The sequence below is a fragment of the Coregonus lavaretus genome (assembly GCF_964263955.1).
Source record: "Coregonus lavaretus genome assembly, chromosome: 22".
Taxonomy (NCBI): Eukaryota; Metazoa; Chordata; class Actinopteri; order Salmoniformes; family Salmonidae; genus Coregonus; species Coregonus lavaretus.
The window spans coordinates 14,708,543-14,728,006 of record NC_140009.1 but is presented as its reverse complement, the minus strand read 5'-3'; the positions used below and the strand labels follow the sequence as shown (position 1 = coordinate 14,728,006).

The window sequence follows — 19,464 nt, the reverse complement described above, 5'->3', positions numbered from 1 at the left end:
TAACGCAAGATATGTAAACATTATTAAAGTGACTAGTGTTCCATTTCTTAAAGTGGTCAGTGATTTCTAGTCTGTCTATAGGCAGCAGCCTCTAATGTGCTAGTGATGGCTATTTAACAGTCTGATGGCCTTGAGATAGAAGCTGTTTTTCAGTCTCTCGGGGACAGCTTTGATGCACCTCACCTTCTGGATGATAGCGGGGTGAACAGGCAGTAGCTCGTGTGGTTGATGTCCTTGATTATCTTTTTGGCCTTCCTGTGACATCGGGTGCTGTCGGTTTCCTGGAGGGCAGGTTAAAATTATACATAAGTTACAAACTACACCTGTTGTCAGAAGTAAATATGACCCTGCATATTCTGGGGAATGTCCCAAATGTAAGCAGCACAAATCAAATCAAATCATCAAATTACATTTGATTTGTCACATGTGCCGAATACAACAGGTATAGAGACCTTACAGTGAAATGCTTACTTACAAGCTCTTAACCAACAAAGCAGTTTTAAGAAGAAAAAAAGTGTTAAGAAAGTATTTACTAAAATAAACTGAAGTAAAAAATTAGTAAAAAAAGAAAAAGAAAATAGAAAAATAAAAAATAATTAAAGAGCAACAATAAAATAACAATAACGAGGCTACAGAGGGGGAAAAAAGTATTTAGTCAGCCACCAATTGTGCAAGTTCTTCCACTTAAAAAGATGAGAGAGGCATGTAATTTTCATCATAGGTACACGTCAACTATGACAGACAAAATGAGAAAAAAAAATCCAGAAAATCACATTGTAGGATTTTTAATGAATTTATTTGCAAATTATGGTGGAAAATAAGTATTTGGTCAATAACAAAAGTTTCTCAATACTTTGTTATATACCCTTTGTTGGCAATGACACAGGTCAAACGTTTTCTGTAAGTCTTCACAAGGTTTTCACACACTGTTGCTGGTATTTTGGCCCATTCCTCCATGCAGATCTCCTCTAGAGCAGTGATGTTTTGAGGCTGTCGCTGGGCAACACAGACTTTCAACTCCCTCCAAAGATTTTCTATGGGGCTGAGATCTGGAGACTGGCTAGGCCACTCTAGGACCTTGAAATGCTTCTTACGAAGCCACTCCTTCGTTGCCCGGGCGGTGTGTTTGGGATCATTGTCATGCTGAAAGACCCAGCCACGTTTCATCTTCAATGACCTTGCTGATGGAAGGAGGTTTTCACTCAAAATCTCACGATACATGGTCCCATTCATTCTTTCCTTTACACGGATCAGTCGTCCTGGTCCCTTTGCAGAAAAACAGCCCCAAAGCATGATGTTTCCCTGCCCATGCTTCACAGTAGGTATGGTGTTCTTTGGATGCAACTCAGCATTCTTTGTCCTCCAAACACGACGAGTTGAGTTTTTACCAAAAAGTTCTATTTTGGTTTCATCTGACCATATGACATTCTCCCAATCCTCTTCTGGATCATCCAAATGCACTCTAGCAAACTTCAGACGGGCCTGGACATGTACTGGCTTAAGCAGGGGGACACGTCTTGCACTGCAGGATTTGAGTCCCTGGCGGCGTAGTATGTTACTGATGGTAGGCTTTGTTACTTTGGTCCCAGCTCTCTGCAGGTCATTCACTAGGTCCCCCCGTGTGGTTCTGGGATTTTTGCTCACCGTTCTTGTGATCATTTTGACCCCACGGGGTGAGATCTTGCGTGGAGCCCCAGATCGAGGGAGATTATCAGTGGTCTCGTATGTCTTCCATTTCCTAATAATTGCTCCCACAGTTGATTTCTTCAAACCAAGCTGCTTACCTATTGCAGATTCAGTCTTCCCAGCCTGGTGCAGGTCTACAATTTTGTTTCTGGTGTCCTTTGACAGCTCTTTGGTCTTGGCCATAGTGGAGTTTGGAGTGTGACTGTTTGAGGTTGTGGACAGGTGTCTTTTATACTGATAACAAGTTCAAACAGGTGCCATTAATACAGGTAACGAGTGGAGGACAGAGGAGCCTCTTAAAGAAGAAGTTACAGCTCTGTGAGAGCCAGAAATCTTGCTTGTTTGTAGGTGACCAAATACTTATTTTCCACCATAATTTGCAAATAAATTCATTAAAAATCCTACAATGTGATTTTCTGGATTTTCTTTTCTAAATTTGTCTGTCATAGTTGACGTGTACCTATGATGAAAATTACAGGCCTCTCTCATCTTTTTAAGTGGGAGAACTTGCACAAATGGTGGCTGACTAAATAATTTTTTTCCCCACTTCAATAATGGTTAGATGACATGAAACCCAAAAATGTGTGATGGCTCAGAAACCTGTTGTGGTTGTTTCATCTGGAAAGACTGACTAATGTCCTCCAGGGGAAACCTGACAAATGTTTGCATATCTGTAATTCAGTCTATAGGAGATGAGTGTGCAACTGTACTGTTGAAGGGGATAACCCACCAAGCATTTGGATGTTGCTCTAATAATTTGTTTGGGAGGGGAATAGAGAGAGCGTTGGGAAAGGGATGTACATATTTATCATGGAAGAACAATTGTCAAAGAGTTATGTAGAATGCAGTGACATTTTTAAATGTATTCACCTATTCGATCTTGTTTTATTCTTGGAAGACATGGACATCGCTGTATATACAGTCGTGGTCAAAAGTTTTGAGAATGACACAAGTATTGGTCTTCACAAAGTTCGCTGCTCTCCTTGAAGTTCTTGATGATCCGATAAATGGATGATTTAGGTGCAATCTTACTAGCAGCAATATCCTTGCCTGTGAAGCCCTTTTTAAGCAAAGCAATGATGACGGCACGTGTTTCCTTGCAGTTAACCATGGTTAACAGAGGAAGAACAATGATTTCAAGTACCACCCTCCTTTTAAAGCTTCCAGTCTGTTATTCTAACTCAATCAGCATGACAGAGTGATCTCCAGTTTTGTCCTCGTCAACACTCTCACCTGTGTTAACGAGAGAATCACTGACATGATGGCAGCTGGTCCTTTTGTGGCAGGGCTGAAATGCAGTGGAAATGTTTTTTAGGGATTAAGTTAATTTTCATGGCAAAGAGGGACTTCATGACATTCTGTAGTATCACTCTTCATGACATTCTGGAGTATATGCAAATTGCCATCATCAAAGCTGAGGCAGCAGACTTTGTGAAAATTAGTATTTGTTTCATTCTCAAAACTTTTGACCATGACTGAACAAAAATATAAACGCAACATGTAAAGTGTTGGTCCCATGTTTCATGAGCTAAAATAAAAGATCCCAGAAATATTTAATACGCACAAAAAGCTTATATCGCTCAAATTTTGTGCACACATTTGTTTACATCCCTGTTAGTGAGCATTTCTCCTTTGCCAAAAAATCCATCCACCTGGCAGGTGTGGCATATCAATACGCTGATTAAACAGCATGATCATTACACTGGTGCACCTTGTGCTGGGGACAATAAAAGGCCATTCTAAAATGTGCAGTTTTGCCACACAACACAATGCCACAGATGTATTAAGTTTTGAGGGAGTGTGCAATTGGCATGCTGACTGCAGGAACACCCACTAGAGCTGTTGCCAGAGAATTGAATGATCATTTCTCTACCATAAGCTGCCTCCAACGTCGTTTTAGAGAATTCTTCCATGACCTGCATACTCACCAGACATGTCACCCATTGAGCATGTTTGGGATGCTCTGGATTGACATGTATGACAGCGTGTTCCAGTTCCCGCCAATGTCCAGCAACTTCGCACAGCCATTGAAGAGGAGTGGGACAACATTCCACAGGCCCCAATCAACAGCCTGATCAACTCTAAGCAAAGGAGATGTGTCACGCTGCATGCGGCAAATGGTAGACACACCAGATACAGACTGGTTGTTCTGATCCACACCCCTACCTTATTTTTTAAGTTATCTGTGACCACCAAATGCATATCTGTATTCCCAGTCATGTGAAATCCATAGATTAGGGCCTAATGAATTTATTTCAATTGACTGATTTCCTTATATGAACTTTAACTCAGTAAAATCTTTGAAATTGTTGCATGTTGCATTTACATGTTGCATTTACATGTTGCATTTACATTTTTGTTCAGTATATATTTTTAATATACTGTATACTCATGTTATAGATATATTCATGTTATTATTTAAAATGTTCCATACAGACAAAACCAACAATAACACACACACTACATATATATATATATATATATATATATATATATACACATTGCATTCGGAAAGTATTCAGACCCCTTCCCTTTTTCCATATGATGTTGTTATGTTACAGCCTTACTCTAAAATTGATTAAATTATTTTTTCCCCTAATCAATCTACACACAATACCCCATAATGAAAAAGGGAAACATTTTTAGAAATATTAAGACCCTTTGTTATGAGACTTGAAATTGATCTCAGGTGCATCCTGTTTCCATTGATCATCCTTGAGCTGTTTCTACAACTTGATTGGAGTCCACCTGTGCTAAATTCAATTGATTGGACATGATTTGGAAGGGCACACACCTGTCTGTATAAGGTCCCACAGTTGACAGTGCATGTCAGAGCTAAAACAAAGCCATGAGGTCGAAGGAATTGTCCGCAGAGCTCCGAGACAAGATTGTGTCGAGGCACAGATCTTGGGAAGGGTACCAAAAAATGTCAGCAGCATTGAAGATCCCCAAGAACACAGTGGCCTCCATCATTCTTAAATGGAAGAAGTTTGGAACCACCAAGACTCTTCCTAGAGCTGGCCGCCTGGTCAAACTGAGCAATAGGAGAAGAAGGACCTTGATCAGGGAGGTGACCAAGAACCTGATGGTCACTCTGACAGAGCTCCAGAGTTCCTCTGTGGAGATGGGAGAACCTTCCAGAAGGACAACCATCTCTGCAGCACTCCACCAATCAGGCCTTTATGGTTGAGTGGCGGACGGAAGCCACTCCTCAGTAAAAGGCACATGACAGCCCGCTTGGAGTTTGACAAAAGGCACCTAAAGGACTATCAGACCATGAAAAACAAGATTGAAGTCTTTGGCCCGAATGCCAAGCGCTATGTCTGGAGGAAATCTGGCACCATCCCTACGGTGAAGAATGGTGGTGGCAGCATCATGCTGTGGGGATGTTTTTCAGCGGCAAGGACTGGGAGACTAGTCAGGATTGAGGGAAAGATGAACGGAGCCATGTATAGAGAGATCCTTGATGAAAACCTGCTCCAGAGCGCTCAGAACCTCAGACTGGGGCGAAAATTAACCTTCCAACGGGACAACGACCCTAAGCCCACAGTTAAGACAACACAGGAGTGGCTTCGGGAGAAGTCTCTGAATGTCCTTGAATGACCCAGCCAGAGCCCGGACTTGAACCCGATCGAACATCTCTGGAGAGACCTGAAAATAGCTGTGCAGCGACGCTCCCCATCCAACCTGACAGAGCTTTACAGGATCTGCAGAGAAGAATGGGAGAAACTCCCCAAACACAGGTGTGCCAAGCTTGTAGCGTAATACCCAAGAAGACCCGAGGCTGTAATCGCTGCTAAAGGTGCTTCAACAAAGTACTGAAAAAAGGGTCTGAGTGCTTATGTAAATGTATATTTCTTTATTTTATTTTAAATAAATTAGCAAAAATTTATAAAAACCTGTTTTTGCTTTGTCATTATGGGGTATTGTGGGTAGATTGATGAGGGGAAAAAAGTATTCAGAATACTTTTTCACATTTACATAAGTATTCAGACCCTTTGCTATGAGACTCGAAATTGAGCTCAGGTGCATCCTGTTTCCATTGATCATCCTTGAGATGTTTCTAACAACTTGATTGGAGTTATTCTGTGGTAAATTAAATTGATTGGACATGTATTGTGTGTAGATTGATGAGGGGGGGGGACAATTTAATCCATTTTAGAATAAGGCTGTAACGTAACAAAATGTGGAGAAAGTCAAGGGGTCTGAATACTTTCCGAATGCACTGTATACAGTTGAAGTCAGAAGTTTACATATACTTAGGATGGAGTCATTAAAACTTGTTTTTCAACCACTCCAGAAATGTCTTGTTAACAAACTATAGTTTTGTGCATTACACAAGTAATTTTTCCAACATTTGTTTACAGACAGATTATTTCACTTATAATTCATTGTATCACGATTCCAGTGGGTCAGAAGTTTACATACACTAAGTTGACTGTGCCTTTAAACAGCTTGGAAAAATTCCAGAAAATTATGTCATGGCTTTAGAAGATTCTGATAGGCTAATTGACATCATTTGAGTCAATTGGAGGTGTACCTGTGGATGTATTTCAAGGCCTACCTTCAAACTCAGTGCCTCTTTGCTTGGCATCATGGGAAAATCAAAAGAAATCAGCCAAGACCTCAGAAAAAAATGGTAGACCTCCAAAAGTCTGGTTCATCCTTGGGAGCAATTTCCAAACGCCTGAAGGTACCACGTTCATCTGTACAAACAATAGTACGCAAGTATAAACACCATGGGACCACGCAGCCGTCATACCGCTCGTTCTGTCTCCTAGAGGTGCGAAAAGTGCAAATCAATCCCACAACAACAGCAAAGGACCTTGTGAAGATGCTGGCGGAAACATGTACAAAAGTATCTATATCCACAGTAAAATGAGTCCTATATTGACATAACCTGAAGAAGCCACTGCTCCAAAACCGCCATAAAAAAGGCAGACTACGGTTTTCAACTGCACATGGGGACAAAGATCGAACTTTTTGGGGAAATGTCCTCTGGTCTGATGAAACAAAAATATAACTGTTTGGCCATATGACCATCGTTATGTTTGGAGGAAAAAGGGGGGACTTTCAAGCCAAAGAACACCATCCCAACCGTGAAGCACGGGGGTGGCAGCATCATGCTGTGTGGGTGCATTGCTGCAGGAGGGACTCGTGCACTTCACAAAATAGATGGCATCATGAGGAAGGAAAATTATGTGGATATATTGAAGCAACATCTCAAGACATCAGTCAGGAAGTTAAAGCTTGGTCGCAAATGGGTCTTCCAAATGGAAAATGACCCAAAGCATACTTCCAAAGTTGTGGCAAAATGGCTTAAGGACAACAAAGTCAAGGTATTGGAGTGGCCATCACAAAGCCCTGACCTCAATCCTATAGAAAATGTGTTGGCAGAACTGAAAAAGCGTGTGCGAGCAAGGAGGCCTACACATCTGACTCAGTTACACCAGCTTTGTCAGGAGGAATGGGCCAAAATTCACCCAACCTATTGTGGGAAGCTTGTGGAAGGCTTCCCGAAATGTTTTACCCAAGTTAAACAATTTAAAGGCAATGCTACCAAATACACTCAATTAGTATGTAAACTTCTGACCCACTGGGAATGTGATGAAAGAAATAAAAGCTGAAATAAATCATTCTCCCTGCTATTATTCTGACTTTTCACATTCTTAAATTAAAGTGGTGATCCTAACTGACCTAAGACAGGGAATTTTTACTAGGATTAAATGTCAGGAATAGTGAAAAACTGAGTTTAAATGTATTTGGCTAAGGTGTATGTAAACTTCAGATTCCAACTGTATATATACACTACTGGTCAAAAGTTTTAGAACACCTACTAATTCAATGGTTTTTCTTTATTTTTTACTATTTTCTACATTGTAGAATAATAGTGAAGACATCAAAACTATGAAATAACACATATGGAATCATGTAGTAACCAAAAAAGTGTTAAACAAATAAAAATATATTTTATATTTGAGATTCTTCAAATAGCCACCCTTTGCCTTGATGACAGCTTGGAGGTGTGTTGGGTCATTGTCTTGTTGAAAAACAAATGATAGTTCCACTAAGCCCAAACCAGATGGGATGGCGTATCACTGCAGAATGCTGTGGTAGCCATGCTGGTTAAGTGTGCCTTGAATTCTAAATAAATCACAGACAGTGTCACCAGCAAAGCACCCCCACACCATAACACCTCCTCCTCCATGCTTTACGGTGGGAATTACACATGCGGAGATCATCCGTCACCCACACCGCGTCTCACAAAGAACCAAAAATCTCAAATTTGGACTCCAGACCAAAGGACACATTTTCACCGGTCTAATATCCATTGCTCGTGTTTCTTGGACCGAGCAAGTCTCTTCTTCTTATTGGTGTCCTTTAGTAGTGGTTTCTTAGCAGCAATTCGACCATGAAGGCCTGATTCACACAGTCCCTTCTGAACAGTTTATGTTGAGATGTGTCTGTTAATTGAACTCTGTGAAGCATTTATTTGGGCTGCAATTTCTGAGGCTGGTAACTTTAATGAACTTATCCTGTGCAGCAGAGGTAACTCTGGGTGTTCCATTCCTGTGGCGGTCCTCATGAGAGCCAGTTTCATCATAGCGGTTGATGGTTTTTGCGACTGCACTTGAAGATACTTTCAAAGTTCTTAAAATGTTCCGTATTCACTGACCTTCATGTCGTAAAGTAATGATGTCGTAAAGTCATTTCTCTTTGCTTATTTTAGCTGTTCTTGCCATAATATGGACTTGGTCTTTTACCAAATAGGGCTATCTTCTGTATACCTCCCCCCCCTACCTTGTCACAACACAACTGATTGGCTCAAACGCATTAAGAAGGAAAGAAATTCCACAAATTAACTTTTAATAAGGCACACCTGTTAATTGAAATCCATTCCCGGTTACTACTGTCACGATCGTTGAGAGACGGGTCAGACCAAGGTGCAGCGTGAAAAGCGTACATATTTATTTAACTCAATAAACAAGAAACAAAACAAGAAACAACGTAACGTGAGGTCCTCAGGCTAAACACATACAAGCCTAACACGGAACAAGATCCCACAACTAAGGTAGGCAAACAGGCTACTTAAGTATGATCCCCAATCAGAGACAACGAGCGACAGCTGTCTCTGATTGGGAATCACACCTGGCCAAACAGACACACAACCTAGAACTGAAACATAGAAATAGACTAACTAGAACGTAAACATAGAATATAGAACATAGAAACTCACGCCCTGACCAAACCAGCTAAAGACAACAGGCCTCTCATGGCCAGGGCGTGACAGTAACCCCCTCCAAAGGTGCGTACTCCGGCCGCACCAACCTGACTCATTAGGGGAGGGTTCGGGTGGGCTTTCAGCCTCGGAGGCGGATCTGGCTCCGGGCGTGACAACCTCTTCCTCTCTGCCTCCCCGTTGTGCCCCTGGTCTGGTGTGGACCTCGGCGTGATGCTTCCCCTCTCCTTCCTCCCACGATGCACCAAGCCCTGTCTGGACCCTGGTGTGGGAGACCCCGATCCTGGAGAGGGGCTGACGTTTGGGCCTGGATCGGCAATCCCCCCACGATGCACCAAGCCCTGTCTGGATCCTGGTGTGGGAGACCCCGAACCTGGAGAGGGGCTGACGTCTGGGCCTGGATCGGCAATCCCCCCACGATGCACCAAGCCCTGTCTGGACCCTGGTGTGGGAGGCCCCAACCCTGGAGAGGGGCTGACTTCTGGGTCTGGAGTGGAGCTGCTGACCGGAGCTGAACTGGACCCCGGTGGAGCAGACTGCTCTGGCTCCGGAGTGGAGCCGCTGACCGGAGCTGAACTGGACCCCGGTGGGGCGGACTGCTCTGACTCCGGAGTGGAGCCGCTGACCGTTGCTGGACCAGGCACCGGTGGAACAGGCCGGGCCGGACTGGGGACACGCACCACTGGTCTGGTGCAAGGAGCAGGAACGGGCCGGGCCGGGCCGGACTGGAGACACGCACCACAGGTCTGGTGCGAGGAGCAGGAACGGGCCGGGCCGGACTGGGGACCCGCACCACAGGTCTGGTGCGAGGAGCAGGAACGGGCCCTGTAATAGGACTGGTTGCCGGCCCCAGACTGGGCACCGACACGCTAAAGTGCTCCCTGCAGGGGACCGTCGCTGGAGGTCGAGTGAGTTGTGTGGTTGGAGGAGGTGTAGAAACGCCACCTCTCTCCCATCGCTCCAATGTACTCACCACGCACACCATTGCGCTGCCGAGCACCTGGATCCTGCTCGCCTGCCGTTGGATACGTTCCTCCCAAGATCCGGACGGACTGACTGTACCTGCTGACTCCATTTTAGGTGCGTGTTTCTGTCCTGGAACGGGCCATGCCGGACTGGGAACACGCACCACTGGCTTGGTGCGAGGTGCAGGCACGGGCCGTGCCGGACTGGGAACACGCACCACTGGCTTGTTGCGAGAAGCAGGCACGGGGCGTACCGGCCTGGGAACTGGCGTTGGATATGTACGACTGTTCCAGTCCTTCTCTCTCCGCGCCTAATCCTCCTCCAGTGAGGACTCCTCCGGGAGCCCCCACGAGTTAGGGAACAGAAACTCATCGTCGTCGTCATCCTCCGACTCCCCAGTGTAAAACTGTTCCCATTCCTGTTCCCATGGTCGTAGGGACTCCAACTGGAACCCCACCGGGTGTAGTGGTCGGGGCTCTTCTCTCTCGATCCGCAGGTCTTGGAGGACCTCTAAAATAGCGTCCTCCTCCTCTCTAGTCAGCCCTTTCCCAGACTCCTGCTGCCTCGTCGTCCACCCCGTGAGCCCCCCCTCAACATTTTCTTGGGGCTGCTTCTTGGGCTTCCTCTTCTGCCGGCTTCGTGGATGTCGCCGTTGATCCTCTCCTACCCGGGCTTCCTCCTTCATTGCCTTACCGTAACGGACGGCCTCCTCCTCTGTGATTTTCCCCCAACCGAGGAGGACATCTACCAACGTAGCCTCCTGTTGAGTACCAGGCGTTTGCTCCTTCTGAGCACGCTGCTTGGTCCTTTTGTGGTGGGATCTTCTGTCATGATCGTTGAGAGACGGGTCAGACCAAGGTGCAACGTGAAAAGCGTACATATTTATTTAACTCAATAAACAAAACAAGAAACACTGTAACGTGAAGTCCTCAGGCTAAACACATACAAGCCTAACACAGAACAAGATCCCACAACTAAGGTAGGCAAACAGGCTACTTAAGTATGATCCCCAATCAGAGACAACGAGCGACAGCTGTCTCTGATTGGGAATCACACCCGGCCAAACATAGACACACAACCTAGAACTGAAACATAGAAACATAGAAATAGACTAACTAGAACGTAAACATAGAATATAGAACATAGAAACTCACGCCCTGACCAAACCAGCTAAAGACAACAGGCCTCTCACGGCCAGGGCGTGACAACTACCTTATGAAGCCGGTTGAGGGAATGCCATGAGTGTGCAAAGCTGTCATCAAGACAAAGGGTGGCTATTTGAAGAATCTCAAATATAAAATATATTTTGATTTGTTTAACACTTTTGACCGGTAGTGTATATATATACAGCTGCGGAAGAAATTAAGAGACCACTGAAAAATTATCGGTTTCTCTGGTTTTACTATTTATAGGTATGTGTTTGGGTAAAAATAACATTTTTGTTTTATTCTATAAACTACTGACAACATTTCTCCCAAATTCCAAATAAAAATATTGTCATTTAGAGCATTTATTTGCAGAAAATGACAACTGGTCAAAATAACAAAAAAGATGCAATGTTGTCAGACCTCGAATAATGCAAAGAATATCAGTTCATGTTCATTTATAAACAACACAATAGTAATGTTTTAACTTAGGAAGAGTTCAGAAATCAATATTTGGTGGAATAACCCTGATTTTCAATCACATCTTTCATGCGTCTTGGCATGCTCTCCACCAGTCTTTCACATTGATGTTGGGTGACTTTATGCCACTCCTGGCACAAAAATTCAAGCAGCTCGGCTTTGTTTGATGGCTTGTGACCATCCATCTTCCTCTTGATCACATTCCAGAAGTTTTCAATCGGATTCAGGTCTGGAGATTGGGCTGGCCATGACAGGGTCTTGATCTGGTAGTCCTCCATCCACACCTTGATTGACCTGGCTGTGTGGCATGGCGCATTGTCCTGCTGGAAAAACCAATCCTCAGAGATGGGGAACAATGTCAGAGCAAAAGGAAGCAAGTTTTCTTCCAGGACAACCTTGTACGTGGCTTGATTAATGCGTCCTTCACAAAGACAAATCTGCCCGATTCCAGCCTTGCTGAAGCACCCCCAGATCATCACCGATCCTCCACCAAATTTCACAGTGGGTGCGAGACACTGTGGCTTGTAGGCCTCTCCAGGTCTCCGTCTAACCATTAGATGACCAGGTGTTGGGCAGAGCTGAAAATTGGACTCATCAGAGAAGATGACCTTACTTCAGTCCTCTACGGTCCAATCCTTATGGTCTTTTGCAAACCTCAGCCTGGCTCTTCTGCTTCTCATTGATGAAGGGCTTTTTTCTAGCTTTGCACGACTTCAGCCCTGCCCCTAGGAGCCTGTTTCGAACCGTCCTTGCTGTGCACTTCACCCCAGCTGCCGTTTGCCATTCTTTTTGTAGGTCACTTGATGTTATCCTACGGTTGTTGAGTGACATTCGAATGAGTTGGCGGTCATCCCGGTCAGTAGAGAGTCGTTTTCGCCCTCTGCCGGTCTGTAGCTTTGTTGTCCCCAATGTCTGCTGCTTGACCTTGTTCTTATGAACCGCCGTCTTTGAAATTTTAAGGATGGAAGCAACCTGACGCTCACTGTATCCCTCTGCCAGTAAAGCCAGAATTGAACCCTTCTTTTCCTCACTCAAAACATTCATTTTCAACTCTTTTGGCATGGTCAATTGTTATTTTTTTTATTAATATTACTTTTGAGGTACTATTAGCACTGTTTTTGCCATCCAGCTGGTCCTATTGCAAGAGGATAGTGATGACCACAGCAGTGGTTTTTATACTTTTCCTCGTTAAATAAGATTTGGTTCATGTGATCACCTAATCAGTACCTAATTCAGTAGAATGAGGTGTGCCTGTGTTGGAATTCAACAGACACTGGAATGGAATGGCTGTCATACATGTAGAGATGCTGATTTAAGAAAAAGTTGCAGTGGTCTCTTAATTTTTTCCAGAGCTGTATACAGGGGCGGCAGGTAACTTAGTGGGTAAGAGCATTGTGCCAGTAACCGAAAGGTCGCTGGTTCTAATCCCCGAGCCGACTAGGTGAAAAATCTGTCGATGTGCCCTTAAGCAAGGCACTTAACCCTAATTGCTCCTGTAAGTCGCTCTGGATAAGAGCGTCTGCTAAATGACTAAAATGTATATAGTGTTATTGTTGGTTTTGTCTGTATGAAAATATTGTTGGTTTTGTCTGTATGGAAAATGTTAAATAAAATGTAAAAAATTCAATACAAAATGAGTTCCATAGGTAGGTAGGCTACCGTGTAATAACAGTGTAGGTACACATTCTTACATAGTAGCTTAGACATTTAACTATTAGGCTACCATTTATCAGCCGGTGACGCCACTCTTTATAGACCTTCGTGCACTAGGCTACAGCACGGCCGGTTGTGCTGTCAACATGGAAAGAGCGTCAAAGTAGGGAGAGCAGGAAGTTAGCTAAGAGGTGGTCATCGGTCGAACAGGGGGAAGCCTCAAGCCTTATCTCCGTTTTCTTCCATGGCAGGTTAGTGAATTTGAATAGAGCTTTTGGACTTTTGAGTTGGTTATGTACGAATCATGCGCAGCAGAGGACAATCTGTCACACACTATCGCCATCATGTCGCGTCGCCGCCACGACCTGTTGGCTTGCTGTTGCTGACCTTCTCAATCGCAATAACAAATCAAGCTACAGTAGCCTATTGGTCGTATTTTACTTGGTTATTTTACCAACATTTGACCTACATTCATCACAAATACTGTAAATATGATTTACATTTTAGTAGACCTACTATAACATATATAAATATATATGCCAACAGCAATTTGATACTTTGTACCAAGGGTTATGCAAGCAATGCTTCAACTAATGTTGCCATGCATGCAACACTGTAGCCAACGAGAGTAAATACTGAATGTAAACACTTTCTCTTTTGCAAGGTGCATCTTCACTAAGGCAGTGTGCCCCTTGCGTGACAAGATCAATTAATGTTTCTAAAAGGGGACACTAAACCTCTTAACCACTAATTCCTCTTGAAGGACTAATGCCTACAACACTGGTTAACAGAATAGACTGTAGTGTAGACAGCCAACGGTGCCATTCAGTGCCAAGGATTCAGTTACAATTAGACCTGCCTCTTTAATTCCGACCTCAGTCACACTAGTTCAGTTACAGCATTTAGGGGCGTGCCTTAGGGGCGTGCCTTGGTCACTCTATTGCATTGCAAGAGACCATGTATGTGCTTCTGAAACCAAAGTCCTATGTTTGCTATACATACAAATAAAAAATAAAAAAATATCCTTTATTTAAAGTGTGTATTTATTTGTGCCTTATCTCCTGCATTCCCTAGCTCCCTGGTCAGGCTCAGACGGCTACCATGTGCAGCTGCAGAGGGACTCCCACTTCCTGTGTTCAGACCAGAGGATGCACACTGAGCTGGTGGACAGGCTGGTGCTGCAGCTCAACAGGACCTACCCTCAGATACTGACTGACAAGGAGGCCCAGAGGGTAAGTAGCCTAGTGAGTATGTTAAATCTCTGAGGGGATTGAGTACTTCACTTCAAGGTGCACACAGCTTTACATCACCACTCTTACCAGGGCACCCTCACCCTCTAGGCCTCTACATATACAGCCACAAGTGGTCATGCAATTCGCAATCTTTCTGTTTTTGCAATTTGTTGTGTTGTATTTTGTGATTCTAGGGAATACTGGACAATAACAGTCAGGATGAAGGACTTATTACAGATCCATGAATGCACTACGAATAATTGGACATAAGGCAGTTGTTTGGACACTTGTGATTGGATGCTTGTCTAATTCTGCTCCAGTTCAGGAACCTGAGTGTGCCCACTGCGGTACGATTGGCTGAGCTGCTGGTGCACCTGCAGGGGAAGGGAGAGGAGGCGTGTCATGAGTTGTACAGGGGGCTTCAGATCCACGCCTACGAGGTCTATTTCAACCTGCCTACCAGAGTCAGCCGCAGAAGAGGTACAGCACTGAGGAGATTTACTGATCTCTTGCTGTGTGTCTGTCTGTCTGTATACCGGTTGTTTCCCTCTCTCTCCTTCTCTGTGTGTTTCTATATCTGTCTCTTTCACTGTAAATGTCCTATTTGCAGATGTTTGCTGATTTGTGTGTCTGTGTGTGATGTTGTGGAGACGGACTAACAGTGTTCCGTGTGTCTCTGTTCTAGAGCCTGCAGACCCAATGGGGACTAACACTGTGGCCCGCCGCATGGAGAGATATGTACTTAATGACAGGGGTATATGTAATATTACACTATAGTGCCAACGATAACTAAGGACTTGACTGGATACAAGTTGACAGTTCCTTCAGAATGCAAATCTGTTACCTCTATAACCTCAGCTAAGCATCATTTTAGTAACCTCCATTCAGTCTGATCAGCCCCAGTTCTCTGCTTTTATGGGTCAGACCAGCTCACGTGTCACGCACACACACACGCAAACCAACCTCTATCCTCATTCCTTTGACAACTTTGTTATGCTTACAGTAGGTCAAAGGTAACGTCCAACAGAGAAGTGGGTCATCTCTGATATACAGTTCTAATGAACCAGTAACTACCAATCAGACGGCCGCGAGAGAGATGTTTTCTTTAGAGGAAGCCATGGGTATAACATCACTCAGTATGATGCTGCCTGTCTGTCTCTGTCTACCATGTTATGAGATTGTCTTACCATTTACACGGTCCAGTTCCCCCTCATCAAGACGATGCATACTATCTCTCTCTTTCTCTCTGCAGGACCTCTGTTCTTCCTGAGTTGTTTCAGCCTTGCAGTGGGCTTAGCTCTGCTCTGTTATTATGGAGGTAAGTCTTCATTCAGGAAGAAAAGGTTTCCCATTGAATGATTGAAAATGCCTTAGAAGCGGATGTTCACTGTGCAATGACGTGCACTGATTTGGTAACTATGGAAGGAATAGACGGTTGTGTTTCATATAGTGTCATCGACGCATTCACCCTCCCTCTCTCTCCACTTTTATTCCCCAATGCTTTCCTTTTATCCTTGACCTATCACGCTCTCGCTGTCATTCACGTTTATCTATTTCTCTCTATTTCTTTCTTCCCCTCTCTCTCTATTCCTCACTTCCTTTCCCTCTGTCTCTGTCCTACAGAGGGTAATTTGAGTGGTACTGGTCCATTTCTGAGCTTCTCAGTGCTGGGACTGGGCAGAGAGACCAGTGAGGTTCTCCTAGCCTACGCCAAGGATGGATCCAGAATTCAATAAGGCCATATTCAGTGAGAAATGCTAAAGAATGACATTTTGGGAAAATGCTAAAACAATTATCTTTGCAATGCCAAACATTTACCAGCAGGGGGAACTAAAAGGTGCTATTCTTTTTTTAAATGATTTGTACATACTTATAAGTAGTATTGTATTTTAACAGTACCCCTGCATTTTTAAGTGAACATTTTACTTATTCATTGAATATGTCTTTGTATAATCAGACATAGTGCCTCAATGCTCTTTGTAAAAGTGTCATATATGCTTTCTTAAACATCACAGGAAACCAAAATGGTTAACTTAATCTGAACCTTTGATTGTGGGCTAACTTGAAAGCCCTAAACATTTAATTTTTACTGAGGGAATGAATGATTTCTTCACATATCAGGAGTGGAAGGAGACTGTAAGTCTGCAGTGTACCTCAGTTTGAACTGAAAGACTGAAAGCCTAACCAGTCTGTTGTTTGAATGTTGTCACTGTGTTTTACACACCACAGTTTCTGAGTGTCCTTAGCAACACATCCATTGTCACCGCTCAGTGCCTCCTAACACTGTGATCAACAATCAACAGCTTATTCGCAGTCTCCAAGTCACCCTTACACTACCCCTTGCATGTCTTCACATGTAGTTGCACTGAGAGACTGTTTCACAATTACAGCTTGTTTCTAACCCATTGTTAACAGAGAACTGAGGAATATCACCATAATAAATAACAGAATTCTTATCTTGAATTTTGTTTTCTTTTGATGGAAAGAAATGTGAATGTGCTCTAATACTGGAAAGTGTTTGGTTGCGTTTTGATAGTTGCACCAGTTGAAGATAATTTGTTTTGAAGCAAAGACCAGGCAAATTCCGTGACCCCACTCTCCGGGGTGTCCCGCGGATAGTGGAAAATGCAAAAAAACACATATCCAATTCACACATGCATATTAATACACACTTGTACATGTGTGAAATAGGACAAATAAAGCATAACTATTCTGTTTAAGAATAGTAGGGGAAAAAACAAGAATAGACTACTGCACATACTTGTACACACATGCTAAAACACTGCTAGTGTTAGTAACAGCTCTACTTTTTAACATTTAATTTTGGTGTGACTTGTTTGGAAGTAAATCAGGGGTGGGATACAATACAAAACTTCACACAAAAATGTGATTGGTTTACACAAATAACACACTTACACATTACATTAATTCGTTACCAGAGCAGGAGGTAGATCTGTGAGTGGTAACCTGACAATGTAATACGAAGATCTCACATCATTGCAATGGCACCAACAATACCACTAGAGGGCACTCCTGACCTAGTCCAGAGACATCTGCGGGGAAGACAAAGAGGATGATGAAATGAACTGCTATGAAGATGATCACAAGTGCCAGAGCAGCTTTACACTTCCGGACAGGTGTGGTTAGTATTCTGCAGTTCAAGTGAAGATGTGTATTTCTCCTCTATGGAATCTCCTCTAGTACCCATACTGGTTACAGTGAGATAGAAGATGAGTGACGTCTGGTAGATGATGATTCTCTGTGGCAGTCAGATTCCTGGTGTCTATTCTCAGCAGCTTTGCTTCAGTGAGCTCTGTGTTTCCATATCTGTTCCTGTCTGTAGAGAGACCCAGATCAAAGAGCGGATGGGAGGGCGAGGGACAGAATGGGTATAAGGGGGTGAGCGGCAGATCGGAGGGGTGAGGGGGTGGGCAGGTGTTACAGGGAGTTGGGAGGGTGTCACTAGAGTGATTGTTCTGTTTGAATCCCAGTATTCCCAGTCCTAACAGACAGACAGCTATTAGTCCCACTTAGAAAGATCTGCAGCCATGATGATGATGCGCATCTGAATATGAAATCCTTCAGATGTTATTTTCATTCCAGAGACTGCCTCCTCCAACCAACTCAGGGGTATTACACTGAGTTAGAGCCAGAAACAGTGCATGAGAGCAATATATATACAGAATGTTTATAGATCTGTCTATGGTCCTGGTTAGAGTGGATCTGTGTGTCACTATCTGGATCATGGTCTGTCTGCGTGATTCCATGGTTACCAATGGAAGCTATGGGAAAGAAAGGGGGAAAATGTGTCATTAGTTTATGATGTCACCTTCCCTCAGACTCCATCAGTACATAGCTACAATAGCAGTTATGGGTGTCCCTGCCAAACCTAGGGTTACAATGCCATATGATCTTATTTTGAGCGGTAAGAACAGAACCGTCAAACTAGATTTGTTTTAGCTATTTCTATTACATTAAGCTAACCAATGGTAAAAGGATGTACAGAGTCTGAGAAAGTGACATGTTAATTGTGTATGCGGTGACAGTACTGAGACACAGTCTAATCAAGGCCTCAGTTTTAATCAGCAGTTCTTTCTCTATCTGCATCTGATGATAGTGAGTCACCACACAACCAAAATAACCATGCACTCTTCTCACAGCTCCTCTGTGTGTCTTGGTCTGAGACAAGATCATCAGTGGTGCAACTAGCCAGCTAGCTCTTTTATTGATCAAGTTTCACATCAACTGCTACTCAATGCTGCAACGATTTGCTCCATTTAAATGCAGTTGATATGATACTACGAGACCAAGACACAAGTTGAATGTGTTCTCTATGTTTAGCTAAGCGTAGGTCAGTGTTTTGAGAGTGAGGCACAGACTCTTTCTTTCCATACATGTTCTGCTCAGACCTGTCAGGCCCAGTGGCCCAGGCTGTCTGGACAAGACCCATGACGTCCTCCTTTCACCTCATAAATGTGATAAAACATTTAAACTCGGTGCTCAGCCTTCCTCAATGCTGTGTGTCGGAGTATATGTGTGTGAGTGTGAGTGAGAGTGAGCGAGATAGAGAGATAGGGAAAGTGTGTGTGCGTGCATGTGTGTGTGTGCTTGCTTGCTGGGGATAACTATGGGACAGGGCAGGAGGCAGACAGTGAGGTCACATGGTCCCTGGCTGTTGTCTCTGTTTTCCTGTTGGTCTCCTACACAAACACACAGTGTTGTTTATGAAAGCAAACCTCTCTCTCATTGGGACAAAAGGGTTCTGCACAAACAGTAGTTGAGTTTTGTTGGGGGGTGTTTTCTAGTGGAAGTTTCCGTGGAGCCCTGGAACAGTGCGTGTTTATGGGTCAGGTTGGTGGAGCAGGGGCGTTTAGGAAGGTCAGGAGATAGGGAGAACAGGACAGCTGCTGAGTCATGGACAAACTATTGGGGGAAAGTGCAAACAATTCCTGTTTGAGTTTGAGAGAGAGAGGGGAGAAGAGAGAAAGAGTGTGTGTGTGTGTGTGTGTGTGTGTGTGTGTGTGTGTACCTAAGGGGGTGGTGATGCCTGTCCGTGTCCTGG

At 43.8% G+C, this 19,464-nt stretch overlaps 1 protein-coding gene across 1 annotated transcript; it reads left to right on the top strand.

Annotated features, from left to right (window-relative positions):
- Window positions 1-13,336: 13,336 nt before the first annotated feature.
- On the top strand, window positions 13,337-16,858 carry LOC311149362 (caspase recruitment domain-containing protein 19-like). The gene is made up of 6 exons (XM_084186531.1): window positions 13,337-13,421; window positions 14,245-14,402; window positions 14,723-14,882; window positions 15,088-15,156; window positions 15,655-15,720; window positions 16,026-16,858. Exons 1-6 carry the CDS (start codon window positions 13,415-13,417, stop codon window positions 16,136-16,138), a joined length of 573 nt encoding a protein of 190 aa, XP_084042657.1. The 5' UTR covers window positions 13,337-13,414; the 3' UTR covers window positions 16,139-16,858.
- The last annotated feature ends 2,606 nt before the right edge of the window (window positions 16,859-19,464 follow it).

Bases quoted from the DNA above. Each gene is read 5' to 3' on its own strand.
- LOC311149362 (XM_084186531.1), top strand. The intron at 14,403-14,722 runs GTAAGTAGCCTA...ATTCTGCTCCAG, and splicing joins CTGACAAGGAGGCCCAGAGG to TTCAGGAACCTGAGTGTGCC. The intron at 14,883-15,087 runs GTACAGCACTGA...TCTCTGTTCTAG, and splicing joins CAGAGTCAGCCGCAGAAGAG to AGCCTGCAGACCCAATGGGG.